The sequence below is a fragment of the Doryrhamphus excisus genome, chromosome 11, assembly GCF_030265055.1.
Source record: "Doryrhamphus excisus isolate RoL2022-K1 chromosome 11, RoL_Dexc_1.0, whole genome shotgun sequence".
NCBI classification, from domain to species: Eukaryota; Metazoa; Chordata; class Actinopteri; order Syngnathiformes; family Syngnathidae; genus Doryrhamphus; species Doryrhamphus excisus.
Genome location: NC_080476.1, coordinates 5,001 through 25,373, shown reverse-complemented (window position 1 = coordinate 25,373; position 20,373 = coordinate 5,001). Strand labels below are relative to the sequence as shown.

The following is a 20,373-nucleotide window of genomic DNA, read 5'->3' as shown; positions in this document are numbered from 1 at the left end:
CTACAAACGGTACCCAAGGTGCTTCGGGAGTATAAAGTATTAGTTCTCTTGTTATAGTGTGTAAAATCATTGTGAAACACGACGTCACATCCGCGCTGTAACTTCCTGTTTGCACTTCCTGGTTTCGTCCCGAAAAATGGCGCCGACGATCCCAATTACGGTGTGTCAATCTGTTGGCAGCCAAGCTGAAGTATTCTAGAGGGAATGCCGTCTACTGTTTGTAAAACTAATAGACGTGATTGTTGAAACTCTTTATTGAAAATGCTTGAGAATATATTACATGTGTATTGCTTATTTTTTTCAAGTTTTCAACGCTGTTGCAGGCATGTGTTTGGCCAGCTATGTGGGGCGGGTTGAGCGTGAACCAGGAAGTGCGGGGATCTCGTGTGTGCGCGCGCGCGGGGGCGCGCTGTTCTGTCGTTGCTGGCTCGTCGAAAAAGAAAGTTGACCGGTGTTGTGCCGAGTTTTGCATGCCTGCCGGTCATCGCGGCGAAGGGCCAGCCTGTCGCGTGTGGTTCCGTTCTTCAGGGAGACGTCTCCGGAGGGGGGGCAAGCCCGGGAGGTGCTCAGGTAAGAGGGCGGAGGGCCGTGGGTGCGCTGCTCGGTTACGCAACACGCAGAGTACGATGACGTCACAAGCATCAGCCTGCAGCCTGATTTTCACGATCGAGAGACTTTCACGTCAACGTCTCGTCTGACCTTTGACTTCTGCAGTCCCGACAGCGAAGACCCTCCCCCCTGGCCCTCCGCTGCCGCTCCGGCCAACGGCTCGGCTTGCGGAGACGTCCGCAGTCCGTCCCAGTCGAGCGACGAGCAGAGTTCCGAGGCCAGCGTGGTCGCCGATATCATCGGGGGCGAGGTGACGCTTCACGCCGACACGCCCGAAAATCTCACCCTCGCCCTCCTGGACAGCGTGACCGGAAGACGGTACGGGCAGTGCACTGGTGAGTCATGTGACCGAGTGGCACGGTCGTCAGCCTTCTTGTTAATGGCTAACGTCCACTCTTACTAAACATATGCCATTGATTACTAAACACACTGAATGCACTTGCGTTTAAAGACGGACGAATAAAACCCTAACTCGAAAACATCAGAGGACGTCAAATGTCCACCTTTCTAGCTGTTTTTCTTTCAAGAAAGTCATGAAGATATCTTATTTTTTTGCTGTTTTTATTCAGCCATCAGACTGGATTTGCTCATACAGCTGATATTATTTCATATTTTTAGATTGCCCAGTCAGTGTTGAAAGTAAGCTATTTTCTTATCGGGCAATTCTAATAAAATCTGATTTGATTCCACAGATTTGACAGCTATTTTGCACCATTTCATCTTGTCAAAGAGATATGACTTAGCCATAATACAGCATGGTGAGTCATTGTGAGACGGTGAATTTGTGTGCGCGGTTATGGATAGTATTATGAAATACAACAATTTTCTATCTGTAAAGGAGGCGTACATTAAAGAGGAACTGCACTTTTGGGGAATGTTGCCAGTCATCCACAGTCCATGTGAAACATGAACACATATTTCTTTCCCTTTTACTGTATATCTATATTAACCAACCACATCTGGCGGACTAACACCACACTCTGTGAGCTGCTTGTGCCATAGACGGAACGACGGAAGACCTAACTCTCCACGTGGCTACCAAGACTCAACAAGATGCTGGTTTCCTGCCAGCATCTTTGACCTGAGGACCGGAGCACACGTCTTGTACTGGAAGCCATCCCGATGTTGTATCTATGCTGCTGTTATTGACTGAAGTAGCTAAGCTGCACGGGCGATGTGAAATCGATGCGCCTGGGAAAGACGTTTCTGCAGTGTCATCAAAATATGGAAGACACTAAGTATTACATGTTACCATCAGTGCACACGTTAATGCTTGATCACAGCATGTATATCAAACAATAAAACATTTTTTATGGGGCTTCATAGTCGAAATAGGTACATCCCAATGAAGTGCATCGTTAACTCGTTCACATGAAGTCATTTAAAACTTGTTGGAATGCACAGAAAAGGGAAAGAAATGTGTGTTCATGTTTCACATAAGGGCTGTGGATGATGGGCAAAATTCCAAGGAAGGTGTCCTTCCCCTTTAAATGTATTTAAATGTATTTATCCGATTACATCTGTGAGTATCTCATTGGTGGGCCAATTGTCCTGTTTTTTTCTAATCAAATTATGGTCACCCTACACTGAAAAAGGTCATTCTGAGAATATGTAATGGTAACATAATTACGTCTCTGCAAATGAGGTTTGTCTCTTGACAAGAATATATAACGTTTTGAATTCATCTACATTTGTTCAAAACACATAGTTTGGATTTTTGTCTTTAATAAGCTGAAAGTTTGCTGGTCGGAATTACTCTGCTCCAACTGCGCCTGCGTGATGAGTGGATTCCGGGAAATCCCGCCGCAACCAATTCAAAGCCCCTGAGCGAGCACCGACAGAAGGACATCATTTGACAACATTGGAAACCTATAGATAAATATGTCTTAAATGGACAAAGTACACAGTGTAGGTGGTGGTTATATTTATATATATATATACACACAGTATACACATATTATATAAACATAACCACTACCTACACTATGTACTATATCAATTTAAGAAATAAAATGCTGGAATATCTAAATAATTCAACCAATTACTTCTTTGTTACTTAGTCAAATGTTTTATTTTTTCTTGTGAATGTATTATTTCTCTTTAAACGAGCAACAATGTGTTTTATCCGATCACTTGATTAATCGGCAAAAATTTTGGTAGAATACTTGATTACTAAAGTATTCGATAGCTGCGGCCCTAGAATGAACAAATGAATTATCTTCAAAATTTGAAGTTTGTGAACATAATATGGTTTATGTTTTTGAAGTGTGCAGGAGTACGGGGTACATGGCTGAAGTGGTACGTGACTAAAACGTTGGAGAAGCACTTCTAACCCTGCGAACCACTATATAATAACGTGATGTAAGCAGGAGTAGGGGGTACATGGCTGAAGTGGTACGTGACTGTAAAACGTTGGAGAAGCACTTCTAACCCTGCGAACCACTATATAATAACGTGATGTAAGCAGGAGTAGGGGGTACATGGCTGAAGGGGTACGTGACTGTAAAACGTTGGAGAAGCACTTCTAACCCTGCGAACCACTATATAATAACGTGATGTAAAAACTTGCCTTGCTTTTTTCCAAGCAAATGGAGCCCTGTATTTTATCAGTGTAATAAATAGAAAGGCAGACGCGTTGAGGCGTGTGTGTGTGTGGGGGGGGGATTACATAATCCCTGCTGTCCTCTTTCAGACTGCTTAATACTCTTCTGGTGTGTTCCTGCGTGTTTGTACAGGAATGTGTGTGTGTGTGTGTGTGTGTGTGTGTCAGTATGTGCCAACAAGAACACACAAGTGATGTACAACCCTTTTCTCTAACTGAAAATCATACTCTACATATTAGTTCTAGTAATATTATACTTTTGTCATTTCTAGTATGTAACTAAGTAATTTTGCTATTACTAAAAGAATTACTACCAATAATATTGCTACTTTATGCTCCAATTTTTCAGCTTCACTTGATCGTCTACCCCAAATGTACAGTGGTCACTAGGTGTCAGTAATGTTACTGTAATGTTGGAGAGAAAAACCAGCATGCCCTGATGTTGCAACAGCCTTTTTGGACTTTGCATATCATCACAACGGGCCCAATCATCGCTGCTGCATCTTCTTCTTCCGTTACCTACGCAAATCTGAAACTCAACACTGAACTCCCGACATCACTGCTTGTTCACTTCTCAGCTTGAACACATTTATAGTAACACGCACAAGCTTATTTATTCCTTAAATGGGTTATGATGATTATGTATGGGCCTTTCTTTTAGCTCTGAATGTTGTGTTTGAATGCTTTTCTATTTTTTTACTGTTATGTTTCTCATTTGATGTATTTGAGCTGCGTGCATCACTCAGTGTGTATATAGAATGTTATAGCCATGTCGTGTACTTACATGTGAGTGATTATTGCTGCACACATTGACCTTTTGACCTCACTTGACCCTAGCTGAAAGAGGGAGCCATCAGTCATGTGACTGGCATAGCTCCACCCATTATCTTGGCTGGCTCCGCCTTTGACTTCCCTCTCCTCATGCGCACATTTCTTCTGCCATGTTGTCTTTGGTACACGTGCACATACTCATGCACACTGTTCATCTATCTCACTTCCCTTTTCATCCTCTTGCTGTCTCCATGGCAACCCTCTGCAGCAAGGCAGGCTGGGCAGGACACTCCCACTGCAGTTAGGATCTCTGTCTCTCGTGCTCTCGCTCTGTCTCACTCACCCCCCCCCCACCCCCCCACACACACAGTGACACACTTAAGTACAAAAATGTGTTTGGAAATGTGTGTATGTGATTTAAAATCATGATGTGTATGTGTGTGTGTGTGTATAGAGACGTTGTTGGACGACTTCATGCTGACCCATCCCATCTTCCTGACGGCAGACACCTTTCAGCAAGTTCTACTGCAGCAGTATCCTCCATGTGCACGACCACACACAAACACGTGGACTGTGATGTTTTCACTCCTAGCCTGGCAGACAAAACTGAGGGTAAACTCCTTCACTACCACTCTCAGATTTTCTGTGCATGTGGGGGAGGGGCCAGGGCCAGGTGGTGAAAAGGATGACAGAGAAGGAGGGGGCCTGGATGCCGTGCACAGGAAGCGGGCGGTCCTCAGTGTTGCCTTCCGATACCTGGACACGTACCGAGAACTCCTGCAAGAGGAGGGCGACAAGTTCCCCAAGGTGATACACACAACACTACACAACTATACACAGGTGTGACTACACACATCATGACTCTCTGTGTGTGTGTGTGTGTGTGTGTGGAGGAGTTGTACGGGTGCGCGCTTCAGGAACTGAGTTGTCATCCCGAGCTGGTGGACGATGTGGTCAAACTGCAACGCTGGACAGAAATTTTACACTGCCCGTACGTGCACACACACACACACACACACACACACACACACACACACACACACACACACACACACACACACACACACACACACACACTCATGTGTTAAAATGGTGGGTAAGATGGCACCAGTGTGTCTGGCTCGCCGCTTCCCACAGCTCACTGTGATTGGTTTTATGTTTGTTTTGTCGTTTGTTCTGAGGACCATGGACCTCATAACACCTCTGCTGGTGTATGATGGTCAGGGATCACTTGAAATCTAGGACATTGTGTGTGAAACAAGAGTATGATGGGCCAAACAAACTGCGTTAATGTCCATTACTGGGCAACACGAGGAGCGTTGTACTCTCCGGCCTCTTCTCCCTCCGGGTACTTCAGGTGGTGTGAACCCCGACAACCTCCAGCCACTGAGCTGGGCAGCTGTAGTGGCTGTTAATGTTACTGCCAAGTCTGCACTACTCGAACCAGACATTTATCCTCCAGGGTACCGGTAAAGATTTTTCCAATAAGGAAATGACTTGTACCAGTCGAAATGATAAAACGTAAACAAGCCGCGTTGATGACATGGCGCCGTGGCAGATTTTAAAGATGAATGAAAGGCTGTCATGGTGAGGAGATTGAGCGTTCATGTATGGAAGGATTTACTCGGTCGGCTACTAAACACAATAACCTGCACAGAAAACTTTTGAGATTCTGTACCTATGTCGGCTTTCTTTCCTTGGATTTGTGCCTCCCGCCAAAACGGACTGTTTAATTTATTCCACCCACTGCCTGCCTTGGGCAACACCCACTCTGCTGTGATTGGTCACACGCCCAAAGTGCTTCCCAACTACAAACGAACCCCACTTTGGTAATGTAATGGGTATAGGGGTTGATATATGAATCAGGTCTTACGTGCAGTGCTTTTATAAAATGCGCTAGATAAATGAAGTGGATTGAATTGCGAGTGTGTGTGTGTGTGTGTGTGTGTGTATGTGTTTTGTCAGCTGTGACGAGGAGAAGGAAAGCAGAAGGAAGCAAGTGCGACCGCTCTTCAGACACTTTCGACGAATCGACGCCTGTCTGCAGCCCAGGGAGGCGTTCAGAGGCTCTGATGAGAGTGCGGCATTTCTTGACTAGACCTGTTTCACCTAGCACGGTGGCATGTTAAGCTAACGCTGTGCATCTACGTTGCCAGTCTTCTGCAGGGTCTACACTCCCGATCATTCCTACGTCACCATCCGCAGTCGCCTGTCCTGCCGTGTGGGAGACATCCTGGCTCTGGTTCGAGAAAAGCTGCAGTACAGCGATGAGCAGCCGCTTCTTCCCGGAAACCTCATCCTGGTGGCGGTCACGTCGGCTGGAGGTCAGCTGACACAAGCTGCTAGTTCCCATTTCACCGCTGGCTTGACTGGCTTCGACTGTGACGTCGTCCAGGGCCGTTGACAGCTTTGCCGGGCCCGGGTCAAACTAATGTAAGACAAGATACCCGTTTGCCCCCCCCCCCTCCCCAATCAACGGCCCTGACGTAGTCACATGACTCACCGTGACGACTTCCTAGTCTTCAAGTTGTCCTCATTCTACGTCACACTTTCCCTAAATGATGTAACGTTGGCGTCAATGGTTATGGTTACCTGCGTTCTTGTGTGTGCATGTGCAGAAAAGGCAGTGTTTCGGCCCAGTGACGAGGCCGTCTTCACCACTTTGGGGGTCAACACTCACCTGTTCACCTGTGAACCCACTGAACTGGAGTCGCTGGTGAGTGGTACCAGAAAAGGTCTTTTTGGCATCGCCACTGCAAACTTCCTGCTTCTTTCAGTTTGGCTTCTTGGCATGAAGCTCAGTATGGATCTAGAAGCAGAGTCCGCTGCAGGCCGGGAAGCTTTATGACATCTGGGTTATTGTCAGAAAGGGCTGGCTTTGTGTGTATGATGTCACTTCCTGTTCCAACAGCTTCCTCTTCCCGAGGAGATCCACTGGACACCCGGAGACAGCAAACTTCATGACATGTCAGCAGAGGAAGTGGCCAACCAGCTGGTGGCGTTTGACTGGGAGCTCTTCAGCTGCGTGCACGAGGTCGGAGCAGCAAGTCCCACGTGCACACGCACGGTCCATGCACACACGCCACCTGACTGTCACAATAAACAATACCAGTGACACTCTGACAGCAAGACCGCTTCTGTGAGTCTCGTCTGCCTTGTCCCCCATTGTAGGTGGAGTTTGTGTGTTACGTGTTTCATGGAGAGCAGTCCCGCTGGCGCCCCCTCAACCTGGAGCTGGTACTGCAGCGCTGCAGTGAGGTCCAGCACTGGGTTGCCACCGAGATCCTGCAGTGTCACTCCCTGCCAAAACGAGTCCAACTGCTCCGCAAGTTCATCAAGATCGCAGCGCTGTGAGTCCCCCAACCTTAATGTCATAATCTGCCGCAAGAACACGGCGCTTTGTGGCGCCGCAGATGTGCTACAGCAGGGTAGACTCGGCTTTCCAGCCAGGGCCACCCACGTATCCGTATGTGCTTAGAAGCCATATGTCATTCATCTCAGCTTCGTCACTCTGTGAAAAAGCAGATTAATATCAACTTCCCTTTTTGCAAAATGTTGCCGTTTTATTTTCCAAATATATTTCTTCTTAAATAACCTTTGTAAAAATATTCCAACTTTCATCTTATGTCATTTTCCCAAATGCGCTTCTGGTAATATGGTGACTTTGTTCCCATGATGATTTTCTTTATTGTTGCATCATAACTTTCCCAAAATTAGGTTTGTCAATTCTCTAACCATTCTTTTTTATAAAATATTGTCAACTTTTTTCCAACTCTGTTGTACTAAATTGAGATAATTTTCCTCATATTACAGATTTATTTCAATTTGACCTCTTTGTTAGAAAATGACTTAAAGTACTTATCCAAACGTGCATAAACGTACATGTGGGCCTTGTGTTCTCTGGACATTGTCATGTGACCAAGCTGCCATGGTCATGTGTTTCAGCTGTAAACAGCAGCAGGACCTTCTGTCCTTCCTCGCTGTGCTGCTCGGCCTCGACAACCCCGCCCTCAGCAGACTGCGGCTTACCTGGGAGGTAATGTCACGTCACACAACACGCTGAGGTCATGTTGGCACTTCCAACGCTCGCTCAAATGTGATGACCACGTCGGAGGTTGTTTACGTTTTTCATCATTTGTACCGGTCTAAGTCATTTTCTTTCATTGGAAGAATCTATAGTGGTACCCTGGATAAAGGTCTCGTTCCAGTAGTGCAGACTTGGTAGACCATTAGACCTGCTGATCATGAGAGAGTTGATTTATTTATTGAATCAACATTTACTTTATTTTCCAATTGAACAAACCTGATGTTGTGGTGTGTGTGTGTGTGTGTGTGTGTGTGTGTGTGTGTGTGTGTGTCCATGCACACGTACCTATGTACGTGCGCACATCAGGGTCTTCCAGGGAAGTTCCGGAAACAGTTTCAGCAGTTTGAAAGCATTGCTGTGAGGTTATTTTTCTTCACTCAATGTTGTTTTTGTTTTTCGTCCCTCGTCTGATGTCTTCTTTTCTTTTGTAAAACCTCAGGATCCTTCCAGAAACCACAAGTCCTACAGAGACCTGATCACCAGTCTGAGACCTCCACTCATCCCCTTCACTCCTCTGCTGCTTAAAGGCACGCACACGCACACGCACACGCACACGCACACGCACACGCACACTGAGGTGTGGAGTACCAACATTTGTTCTTTTGTTTCCTTGTCAGATTTGACTTTTCTTCATGAGAGTTGTAAGACTTTTCACGGCCAGCTGGTCAATTTTGACAAGATGGTAAAAAAAAAAAAATTGCTTTGCAGTTGTTGGTACATGGTGGCATTTACCTTTGGTCATTTTTTGTATTCAGCACAAAGTTGCCGACATGGTGCGAAGCATACGAAGATACCGTAGTGGACAGCTGGGTAACACACACACACACACACACACACACAGACAGACACACATACAATATAAATGCTAATGAAGCTAACAGTTTTGACACCTCTGGTAGCCATGGATATGGAGACGTCGCCATCCCACCTGCAGACCAAAGCGTACGTGCGACAGCTGCAGGTGATCGACAACCAGAACCATCTCTTCGACCTGTCCTGCAAACTGGAGCCCAGAGACACGTAGAGATGCCAGGACACGTCCCACCTCCTCTTCCTCCCTCTCAGCGAACACGTTAAAAGCTTCTTAACAGGCAGCCAATCAGGCGAAGCTCGGCAGCCATCTTGTCTCCTTCCTGACCACAGACGACATGTAGTCGCAGTTTGACCTCCACCCAGCTGATGAGGTGAGCCTAGTGATGGATGATTTATCTCTTCAAAGGTCAACCTCTGACCTCAGGGGCGTGTCTTTCTTCTTAATGAATGAGGAGGACAGCAGAGAAGTAAACAAATGTTTAGTCATTTCTGTCTGGGAAGGTGTACCGTGACACTCTATGGGCGGCGCTTGTGCAATAACAGGAGGCGATGCACGTCTGGTGTCAACCAAGCATGTCGACGACGCTCAGGGCTCCCAGGTTTTGTGTACTTTTTGTGATGATGATTAAGACTTATTTTTCTTCTTTCCCTTGTTGTCTTTGGATCATTTCGATCAACAAAGACAGAGGGATATTTTTTTAAACGTTGTCTCATTGCAACGCTAAATGACATCACGCGTCTGCTAGTCGACACCTGGCGGGGCTCTGCTGCGGCCAGTCCTGGATTCAAGTCATTCATTTCCAAATATTAAACAGGCGTCTCAAAAGATGACAAAATTCCAATTACAAAATACACATGAGACAGGGTATGAATGTTGGGCCGCGCGGCGGATGAGTGTTTAGCATGTAGTCCACACAGCGAGAAGATCCGGCTTTGATTTTCTGCTCGGGCATCTCTTCGTGGAGTTAGCATGTTCTCTCTGTGCATGGCTTTTCTCCGGGTAATCCGCTTTCCTCCCCAGTTCCAAAAACATGCTAGCTGTTAGCTTGATCGGCCACTCCAAATTGTCCATAGGTATGAATGTGGGTGGGAACGGTTGTTTGTCGATACGTGCCCTGTGATCGGCCGGCCACCGGTACAGGGTGTACCCCGCCTCTCGCCCCCAAAGACAGCCGGGATAGACTCCAGCATACCCCCACCACTATAGTGAGGATAAACGGTCTAAAAAACGGATGGCCGGACAGTATGAACTGTTTAATCTTCCGAGTCCATGAATGAAAGAAATGAATCAGTAGATGAATTTACCCGCTGACTAAAATATCTGTCGGCGAGCCAGGGCTGATAGTGAGTAACAGCGCCTCCCGTATGCTCAAAGTGTTAACCAATTAGCGTTGTCATATTGAAACAAGATCGGCATCCTTGTGTTTTCAGATCGATTTAGAAGAAGTATTTTGACCTGTTAGCATCACAGGTAGTCTCAGGAAACTCGCTGGGTGTTGAAGCCTCCTGCCGGACAACATAGAAACATTCAAAGTAGACGTGAACGGCCGGTCTTTGCTGTAAAACTCAGGCGTGTCCGTTTGTAAAGGTCGCGTATGGAGTGGCTGACCTTGAAACATGTACATAGTGTGAGTGTGTAAATACTTCCAAACGAAAGGAGAATCTATTTTAAAGATGTTTGTTTCACGTAGAGATGAGATTTTATTCACGTGTGTTGTTTACATTGTGCCAAACCGTGAGCCATGACAAGTAAAGATCCACGTTAGCATGACGATGGTATTTGTCAAGGGTCGAGGAGCGAGCTACACGAGCTGGCAGTGCTGTAGCATTTGCGCTTTCAGTTGTGAACTTGTAACTTTGTTCTCTGAAATGTAACCAAGAATTTGTATGCTTTAAAAGTATGGAGACAACCACCAATATTTTTGCAACCTTTTTCTTTGTAATGATTTGGCACTTTAAGATGGCATTCCTATTTTGAAACGATGCATCACAATGTTGTTTCCTGCAGTTGCTCAAATAAACCTGATGAAGGCGACATTGTGCTCTTCCATTGTGTCATCACGCCCGGCATCACACGATGTGTGTGATGGACGGAAATCACCCCCTGGAGTGAGGCGTGTAGGGCCGAGTGCCCACGCCTCCTCCAAGGGGCACCAGGGAATGCACTCGCCCCATCCAGTAGGGAATGTCACTCCCGAGGGACAAATCTCCTGTGTTGGATCATGTGAGTACGGGCGCGGCGCGTCCCGTATGGCACCGATGTCCAACCCCCTTCAGTCGGGTCCATATCGGTACACAGAATTATAATTTGTATATATTTTTTCATAATTGAGTGTTTTGTATTTTGTCCCTTTTAATTTGAGATGTGTATATGTGTGCATATGTGTCTTTTTCTTCTTCTCTTTCTGCTTTTCCCTTCAGGGGTCGCCACGGCAAATCAGCCGCCTCCATCCAACCCTGTCTTTCGCATGTGTCTTTCTCACACCCGCTACCCTCATGTCCTCCTTCACTACATCCATAAAGCTCCTCTTTGGCCTTCCTGTATGCCTCCTACCCGGCAGAATCCTTCTACCGATATATTGACTATCTCTACTCTGGACATGTCCCAACCATCTCAGTCCGTCCTCTCTGACTTTATGTCCAAGGTCTCTAACATGTAATGTCTTTCAGATGAACTTGTTCACGATCCTATCCATCCCAACGAGAACGTCAGCATCCTCATATCTGCACCGGGGGTGGGGGGGCGTAGCGGCAAAGGTGTTTGATGAGCGCGATGCATAATTGTGTCTTTGGATGCAGGAGTGCGTGGCCTCTGATGTTTCCCTCTCCAGATTTACAAAGACACAATGCAGCTCCCTCCGACCTTCTCTGTACTTCTCTATGAACATTCTCAAAGCAATACAGCATCTGTAGTACTCTTTTTTTTTTTTGGGCATGAAACCCTACTGCTGCTCCCACATGGTGACCTCTGCCCTTAGCCTAGCTTCAAGTAGTCTATGCCATAACTACCATCTGGTGCCTTCCTACTCTTCATCTCTTTTTTCTCACTTCCTCTTTACCAATGTTTGGTACTTCCAGGTCCACAGCAGATACCTCTTCTACTCTTCCTTCTTTCTTGTTTTCCTCATTCATCGACTTTTGAAATTTTTTTTGTCCATCCTCCCAACCCATAACCGGCATCTGTCAGTACACTTCCATTCCTATCCTGGGCCACTCTAACCTGCCGCACGCCCTTCCCGTGTCCGTCTCTCTGCCTCGCCAACCTGTAGGGATCCATCTCTCCCTCCTTACTGTTCAAGCTAGCGTAGGAGTCATCATAGACCTCTTTTTTTGGCTTTCCTACCTCTACTTTCACCTTAGCATTCATCTCTCTGTACTCCCCCTCTACTCTCTTCAGTCCTCTCCATGTCCCACTTGTTCTTAGGTAACCTTTTTGGCCGTATACACTCCCGCACCTCCTCATTCATGGTCCAGTCATCCAGGAAGCACCTCCCGACCATCCAGAGCGTGTCTCAATTTCTGGCTAAAAGTCCTATAACACTTTTGTTTCAGATTTGAGCATTTGGTCATCTGCTCTGCCTTTGCCCTCTCGGTCTTCCTCACCGTGAGGGTTCTTCTACACACCACCGTCTTATGCCGTCTGGCTACACTTTGACCTCCCACTACTTTGCAGTCACGATCTCCTTCAGATGACAGCGTCTACACAAGATGTAGTCTACCCGTGGACTCCTACCCCCGCTCTTACAGGTCACGCTATATTCTTCTCTCTTCCGGAAGAAAGCATTCACTACAGCCATTTCCATCCTTTTGGCAAAGTCCACCACCATCTGTCCTTCTGCGTTCCTCTCCCGAATAGCTAACCTGCCCATCACCTCTTCATCATCTGTATGTCCTGCACAAACAGGTCCATTCAAGGTTGCCCCGATGACAACTCCTTCCCTTCCAGGAATGCTCTGTAAGACTTCATCGGCGTCCAGCCAGTTTTTCTCTTTTTCCTCCAACTCCCATCCCGCTCATGGGACATACCCGCTAACAACATTGAACAGCGCACCTTCATTTTTCATCCTCAGACTCATCACCCTATCTGACAGTGTTTTTACCTTCCCAAGCAACTCCTCCTACTCCATCGGTCTTCCATCTCAACGATGATGGAACAAGTTGAACTCTGCCCCTATAGGCAGTCAGACTAGACAGTTTGTTCCATCAGAGGTGGCCAGAGGTTACAAACATTCATTCATTTCCGGTTGGTAGATTGTTGAGTTGAGGGATTAGCAACCATTAAAGATACAAGAAACCATTCCGATTGCCATGATGATGGCTGTCTGTCTTAACCATAGCGGTCGGAATTCTTATATTTTAGCATTATGTCAGTCGATTTGAGGAAATGGAGTATTTTCAATGGTGTTTTCATGTCAACAGGTCCTGATTAACCCGGGAAATGTTGTTTCACCTGGCAAAGTCCTGATGTTTGTATAACTATGCTTCTGTACTGTCTTTCGCAGTTAATTTCTTCTCTTCACCTGTGTGCCAACATAAATGATCAGTTGGATATTGTATGTAAGTGTCCAGTTAAATCTCATGTGTTGTAAAAGTTTATTCCTTAAAGGGAACTGGCCATTGTGAGCTAAATTGTTAAATTTTTTTTCAGTAGGACATGCCGATGCACACACTACAATGAGACACAGCCAGTTGAGTCAGCCATAATGTTTTGACAGCATCAAAGCTTTATTTGTATTCATCAGTATGGCGGCCTGTAGTGGACAAAAGGAATAACGATTTTGATTACAAAAGGCAATTCCATGTCAGCCCATTGACAGAAAGGTTCAGTTTTATCTCATGGAATGTAAAGTTTGAACATATACGAATACATAGTCACACAAAGGTTGTAAGTTACACCAAATGACAAGAAAATAGTAAAATAGACTCCTATTAAGGACACTACAGTCGCAGGGCTACCTATAGTATTTGTCAGCCTTTTGTGGTAGAAGGTCTGCAAGGATGTTAAGACCTTGCCATTCAATGTGACGCAACTTTGCAGTTTGGGTTGATGAAATTGCTTGTGGCCTGGCGCCCAGCTGCACCGGCCACGCCCCGAGGATCCCACACGCTCACGGCCCCGCTGCCACCGGCGGCCCACGGAGGCCCCGCCCTCGCTGGGGTCCCGAGACGGCTCAAGCCACGCCTACCCGGCGGCCAAGCCACGCCTCGGTCCAGGCCGCCGAAGGCGTCCCCGCCTCCCGCGGCGGCCCCGCCTCGGCCCGGGCCCCGCCTCGGCCCGGGCCCCGCCTCGGCCCGGGCCCCGCCTCGGCCCGGGCCCCGCCTCGGCCCGGGCCCCGCCTCGGCCCGGGCCCCGCCTCGGCCCGGGCCCCGCCTCGGCCCGGGCCCCGCCTCGGCCCGAGCCCCGCTCCCGCGGCGGCCCCGCCTCGGCCCGAGCCCCGCTCCCGCGGCGGCCCCGCCTCGGCCCGAGCCCCGCTCCGGCGGCGGCCCCGCCTCGGCCCGAGCCCCGCTTCGCCGGCGGCCCCGCCTCGGCCCGAGCCCCGCATGGGCGGCGGCCCCGCGGACACCGGCGGCCGCCACCCGGCACCGCCCCAGGTTCCGTTCCTCGCCGGCCGCTGCAGACTGCTCGCCGGCGGCCGCCGCCTTAATAATGCTCTTTGGTCGCCGGCGGCCGCCGCCTTAATAATGCTCTTTAGTCGCCGGCGGCCGCCGCCTTAATAATGCTCTCTAGTCGCCGGCGGCCGCCGCCTTAATAATGCTCTTTAGTCGCCGGCGGCCGCCGTCTTCATAATGCTCTCTCGTCGCCGTCGCCGTCGCCGCCGTCTTCATAATGCTCTCTAGTCGCCGTCGCCGCCGCCGCCGCCGCCGCCGCCGCCGCCGCCGCCGCCGCCGCCGCCGCCGCCGCAATCTTCAGCAGAGTAAGACAAAGCTTACTTTAGCCACAACTTCACCGTTGCGAAAACACAGTATATGATTGCCCATCATAACGTTTAGGGTTAGGGTGTCATGAAAAAACCCCATCAAACATCAACACAATATATCTATTCTATATATATCTACAACAGACTTGGATAGTCGTGTGCAAGAATAACCTATTTACGTGGCTTAAAACAAGTAATTTAACAGATATTTCTTTCATAGACAGTCCCGCAAAGCACGCTGGGATGTGCGCCTATCGACTCTACATTATGAAGAGGACAAGGAACTGCTGATTATGATGCGGGCGAGGGAGGATGTCAATTAAGGGCCTCAATTCTTTCATTTCTTCTCCTTCAAAATTATTTGTATGTCAATCTTGGCTATGTTATTTGTATCATGTGTCATTTGTGTGCTCTCAACATACACTTGTCAGTCCCAAATACAGTCAACTTCATCTATGTATGTCCGTCACAGGCCACCGTACTGATCCGCCAGTCAGCGATGACGTTACGTGAAATACAACTAATCAAATAAAAACTCTTTTTTCACAGCACCCTACGAACGGTGCCCAAGGTGCTTCAGGAAAGTATTAGAAAGTATTTAAGTACTTAGAAAGTATTATTTCTCTTGTTATAGTGTGTAAAATCATTGTGAAACACGACGTCACATCCGCGCTGCAACTTCCTGTTTGCACTTCCTGGTTTCGTCCGGAACATGGCGCCGACCATCCCAATCACGCCGTGTCAATCTGTTTGCAGCCAAGCTCAAGTATTCTACAGGGAATGCCGTAAGTACGTGTTTATTTCATGTTTTGAGATGTCAAAAACGCTGCAACATCGGTGCCGTGTTAAAACAACCGACGATGTATATGTTCAAGCTAAAATGCTAGGCCATAGTCGTACCTCCGTTGGACATTCATCGACTACTGTTTGTAAAACTAATAGACGTCATTTTTGAAACTTTTTATCGAAAATGCTTGAGAATATATTGAAAATGCTTGAGAATATGTAACATGTGTATCGCTTTGTTTTTTTCTACTTTTCAACACTGTTACAGGCATGTGTTTGGCCAGCTATTGTCGGCCGGGTTGAGCGTGAACCAGGAAGTGCGGGGATCTCGTGTGTTCTCTCGTTGCTGGGTAGTGGAAAAAGAAAGTTGCCGGGAAGCAGCAGGCAACCGTGTTTCTTTCCCTCAGGAAATCAGGCCGCCCCTTACCACGGTATGGGGCTGAAAATACTGACAGTTAACACCGCCACGACCGTGAAAATGTGCCCAAGTAAACTGTTTGTCTTTCAACAGCATCGTTTTCATTGGCGCCAACCTCATTCGGCATCGAGTCGGCGTTCCAACACCCTGACGGAGAACACCGGAGTTGCCATCTAACTCTGACGCCACACAAGCAATGCTACAAGGTCAGTATCAAACTTTCAAGTCACGTTGAAGCACGAATAGTGGCGTTTCGCTCCGACAATAGGACAATACACAGTACATAAACGATGTCGAAGTTGACGAGCTGAAGCCGAGGCCGTCATTTTGTGGACATACAGTCCCTGACAAAAGTCTTGTCGCTTATCCAAGTTGTAGGAACAACAAATAATAACTTGACTTGTAGTTGCTCAATTGGAATCACAAATGACTTATATGAAAGGCAAAGCCCTCTAGATGATGCTTTTTATATCAAAATAAAGTTTTGTACCATTCATTGAGTTTTAACATTTCATTAGGACATAAAGGTCAGATTTTGCTTGGACAAAAGTCTTGTCGCATACAAAAAAATGTAGAAATAATACATATACTTAATTTTGAATACACAAATATGCTACAATAACATCAGAACATAAAGTCATTGTACCTTGCAAAAAGAATTAATATTGTGTATGGCTTCCATGAGCTTGGAGGACTGCATCCATACATCTTGGCAATGACTCAAATAACTCATCTGGAATGGCCAAGAAAGCAGTCTTGCAGGACTCCCAGACTTCATCAGGATTTTTCGGCTTCATCTTCCAAGCCTCCTCCTTCATCTTACCCCAGACACGCTCAATAATGTTCATGTCTGGCGACTGGGCTGGCCAATCCTGGAGCACCTTGACCTTCTTGGCTTTCAGGAACTTGGATGTGGAGGCTGAAGTATGAGAAGGAAGCACAATTTGCCCTTTCTTGTGGTTTGGAATGTAATGGGCAGCGAGAATTTCTTGATATTTCAGGCTGTTGGTTGTTGATGAAGGAGGAGGCTTGGAAGATGAAGCCGAAAAATCCTGATGAACTCTGGGAGTCCTGCAAGACTGCTTTCTTGGCCATTCCAGATGAGTTATTTGAGTCATTGCCAAGACGTAAGGATGCAGTCCTCCAAGCTCATGGAAGCCATACACAATATTCATTCTTTTTTCCAAGGTACAATGACTTTATGTTCTGATGTTATTGTAGCATATTTGTGTATTCAAAATTAAGTATATGTATTACAGTGAAGAAAATAAGTATTTGAACACCCTGCTATTTTGCTATTTCTCCCACTTAGAAATCATGGAGGGGTCTGAAATTTTCATCGTAGGTGCATGTCCACTGTGAGAGAGATAAACTAAAAAGAAAAATCCAGAAATCACAATGCATGATTTTTTTAACAATTTATTTGTGTGATACAGCTGCTAATAAGTATTTGAACACCTGAGAAAATGAATGTTAATATTTGGTACAGTAGCCTTTGTTTGCTATTACAGAGGTCAAACGTTTCCTGTAGTTTTTCACCAGGTTTGCACACACTGCAGGAGGGATCTTGGCCCACTCCTCCACACAGATCTTCTCTAGATCAGTCAGGTTTCTGGGCTGTCGCTGAGAAACACGGAGTTTGAGCTCCCTCCAAAGATTTTCGATTGGGTTCAGGTCTGGAGACTGGCTGGGCCATGCTAGAACCTTGATATGCTTCTTACGGAGCCACTCCTTGGTTTTCCTGGCTGTGTGCTTCGGGTCGTTGTCGTGTTGGAAGACCCAGCCACGACCCATCTTCAATGCTCTGACAGAGGGAAGGAGGTTGTTCCCCAAAATCTCACAATACACGGCCCCAGTCATCCTCTCTTTAATGCAGTGCACTCGTCCTGTCCCATGTGCAGAAAAACACCCCCAAAGCATGATGCTACCACCCCCATGCTTCACAGTAGGGATGGTGTTCTTCGGATTGTACTCTTCATTCTTCTTCCTCCAAACACGCTTATTGGAATTATGACCAAAAAGTTCTATTTTGGTCTCATCTGACCATAAAACTTCCTCCCATGACTCCTCTGTATCATCCAAATGGTCATATGCAAACTTAAGACGGGCCTTGACATGTGCTGGTTTAAGCAGGGGAACCTTTGGTGCCATGCATGATTTCACATCATGACGTCTTAGTGTATTACCTACAGTAACCTTGGAAACGGTGGTCCCAGCTCTTTTCAGGTCATTGACCAAGTCCTGTCGTGTAGTTCTGGGCTGATTCCTCACCTTTCTTAGAATCATTGAGACCCCACGAGGTGATATCTTGCATGGGGCTCCACTCCGATTGAGATTGACCGTCATGTTTAGCTTCTTCCATTTTCTAATGATAGCTCCAACAGTGGACCTTTTTTCACCAAGCTGCTTGGTAATTGCTCCGTAGCCCTTTCCAGCCTTGTGGAGGTGTACAATTTTGTCTCTGGTGTCTTTGGACAGCTCTTTGGTCTTCGCCATGTTACAAGTTAAAGTCTTACTGATTGTATGGGGTGGACAGGTGTCTTTATGCAGCTAACGACCTCAAACAGGTGCATCTGATTCAGGATGATACATGGAGTGCAGGTGGACTTCTAATGGGCAGACTAACAGGTCTTTCAGGGTCAGAATTCTAGATGATACACAGGTGTTCAAATACTTATTTGCAGCTGTATCACACAAATAAATTGTTAAAAAATCATGCATTGTGATTTCTGGATTTTTCTTTTTAGTTTATCTCTCTCACAGTGGACATGCACCTACGATGAAAATTTCAGACCCCTCCATGATTTCTAAGTGGGAGAAATAGCAAAATAGCAGGGTGTTCAAATACTTATTTTCTTCACTGTATTTCTACATTTTTTTGGATGCGACAAGACTTTTGTCCAAGCAAAATCTGACCTTTATGTCCTAATTAAATGATAAAACTCAATGAATGGTACAAAACTTTCTTTTGATATAAAAAGCATCATCTAGAGGGCTTTGCCTTTCATATAAGTCATTTCTGATTCCAATTGAGCAACTACAAGTCAAGTTATTATTTGTTGTTCCTACAACTTGGATAAGCGACAAGACTTTTGTCAGGGACTGTAATTGGCGCGCAGCATGCTCCAAATAACGGAAGCAATTGTTTCAACCGGTTCATTTGCAATCCATAACATAATGTCAACGACTTTGGCCCAAATTGACACCGATTTATTAAAAGTATATTTCGCTACCCTCGTCATAGTCAATGACAACTGAAGCTAAAATTGGTTTATTTTTAAATATTTCTTTTGACGTGAAAATCCCTTGATGTCCTGGTTAAGTCGTGTGCATGGCGTGTTAAGTTCGTGCCTGTTGCCATCAGAGGCGAGGCATCTCTTAGGTGAGTGTAAGCCGCTGATTTCATCTTTGAGCATCGTTGTGACAACGGAAGAGAAAACACTCATAACCCTTCCCCCTTATTCGGTCTATTTTTATGGCGACTAAAGAAAAAACTCACTTCTAAACACCGCATCATTACAATAAGTATTCAATGCAGTAATGAATTTCATAAAACTCAGTATTTCATTACAGCAAAGGAATAGCAGCTAATCTTCCTACTTCTGTTACAGATGAAAAGCCGCTTGGCGCTTAACAGCCCGTGGGATCCCTCTGCATCCATCTCAACATGAGCTCCAAATCGTCATGTGATGCCATACGTTCTCCAGTGGACTGTTTCACCTATTGCACGCACAAGACGCCATTTTCTGGAGCTTCAACCTTTTGCGTCCATCAGCAGTCTGTCGGCCCCCGGGGAAGGACTCATGTAACCGTGTTGGCACACCATCAACAACATGGCCTCGGCGTTCTTCACAGGTAGGAAGACTTGTTCAAGTAAATGACATGATACATACACACATGTAGCACAGTAACACAGGATAAATGAATAGATGACAAAAGATATGCTATTCATACACGAGTGCCATGACTAATGCTTTGGCTGTAAAGGTTGCTCTGGCTGTTACAGCACAATGTTAGCCGGCCACATGGAGGTCATTATAATTGGCCTACATTTCTTCCCAGCTCTGACAGCTACTCTCTTCTTAATCACCACTTGTACTCTTTGTTAAAGCTTAAGGCTAAACCAACTGTAACACTTGTCTATACGAGGGGAGCATCTGTTGACAACAATGGAAGTATTTTGCAATAATCTAGTCATGTTAGTACTTACAAAAAATGTCACACTTTGTATAAGGAATGTTTTTGCAGTATTTATGGGTTATAATCGGTCCACTTGTTGTGTACTTTTTTGGACCTTTAAAAGCATTTGTTTCTATCTTTTTTCTTTCTCAAAAATTGTATTTGTAGTATTTTAAATGCATGCAAGTGA

At 46.3% G+C, this 20,373-nt stretch overlaps 1 protein-coding gene and 1 long non-coding RNA gene across 4 annotated transcripts in view; both read left to right on the top strand.

Moving 5' to 3' along the window:
- The first annotated feature begins 124 nt into the window (after positions 1 to 124).
- LOC131138158 (rap guanine nucleotide exchange factor-like 1) lies at positions 125 to 10,917 on the top strand. Its single transcript, XM_058086852.1, has 16 exons — positions 125 to 570; positions 715 to 944; positions 4,437 to 4,515; positions 4,621 to 4,789; positions 4,876 to 4,973; positions 5,948 to 6,060; positions 6,139 to 6,306; positions 6,601 to 6,698; positions 6,894 to 7,016; positions 7,154 to 7,332; positions 7,928 to 8,018; positions 8,376 to 8,426; positions 8,509 to 8,596; positions 8,687 to 8,751; positions 8,825 to 8,879; positions 8,969 to 10,917. Exons 3-16 carry the CDS (start codon positions 4,457 to 4,459, stop codon positions 9,091 to 9,093), a joined length of 1,482 nt encoding a protein of 493 aa, XP_057942835.1. The 5' UTR covers positions 125 to 570; positions 715 to 944; positions 4,437 to 4,456; the 3' UTR covers positions 9,094 to 10,917.
- Positions 10,918 to 14,832: 3,915 nt separating this feature from the next.
- The window catches only part of LOC131138309 (uncharacterized), a 7,204-nt gene continuing 1,663 nt past the window's right edge, over positions 14,833 to 20,373 (top strand). The window contains exons 1-4 of one of the 3 annotated variants that reach the window (XR_009132080.1): positions 14,833 to 15,585; positions 15,855 to 16,017; positions 16,098 to 16,210; positions 19,616 to 19,859. This is a non-coding gene — a long non-coding RNA (uncharacterized LOC131138309). Of the gene's footprint in view, positions 15,590 to 15,854; positions 16,018 to 16,097; positions 16,211 to 19,615; positions 19,860 to 20,373 lie in introns of all 3 variants that reach the window. The other 2 variants (XR_009132079.1, XR_009132078.1) reach the window with 2 other exon arrangements.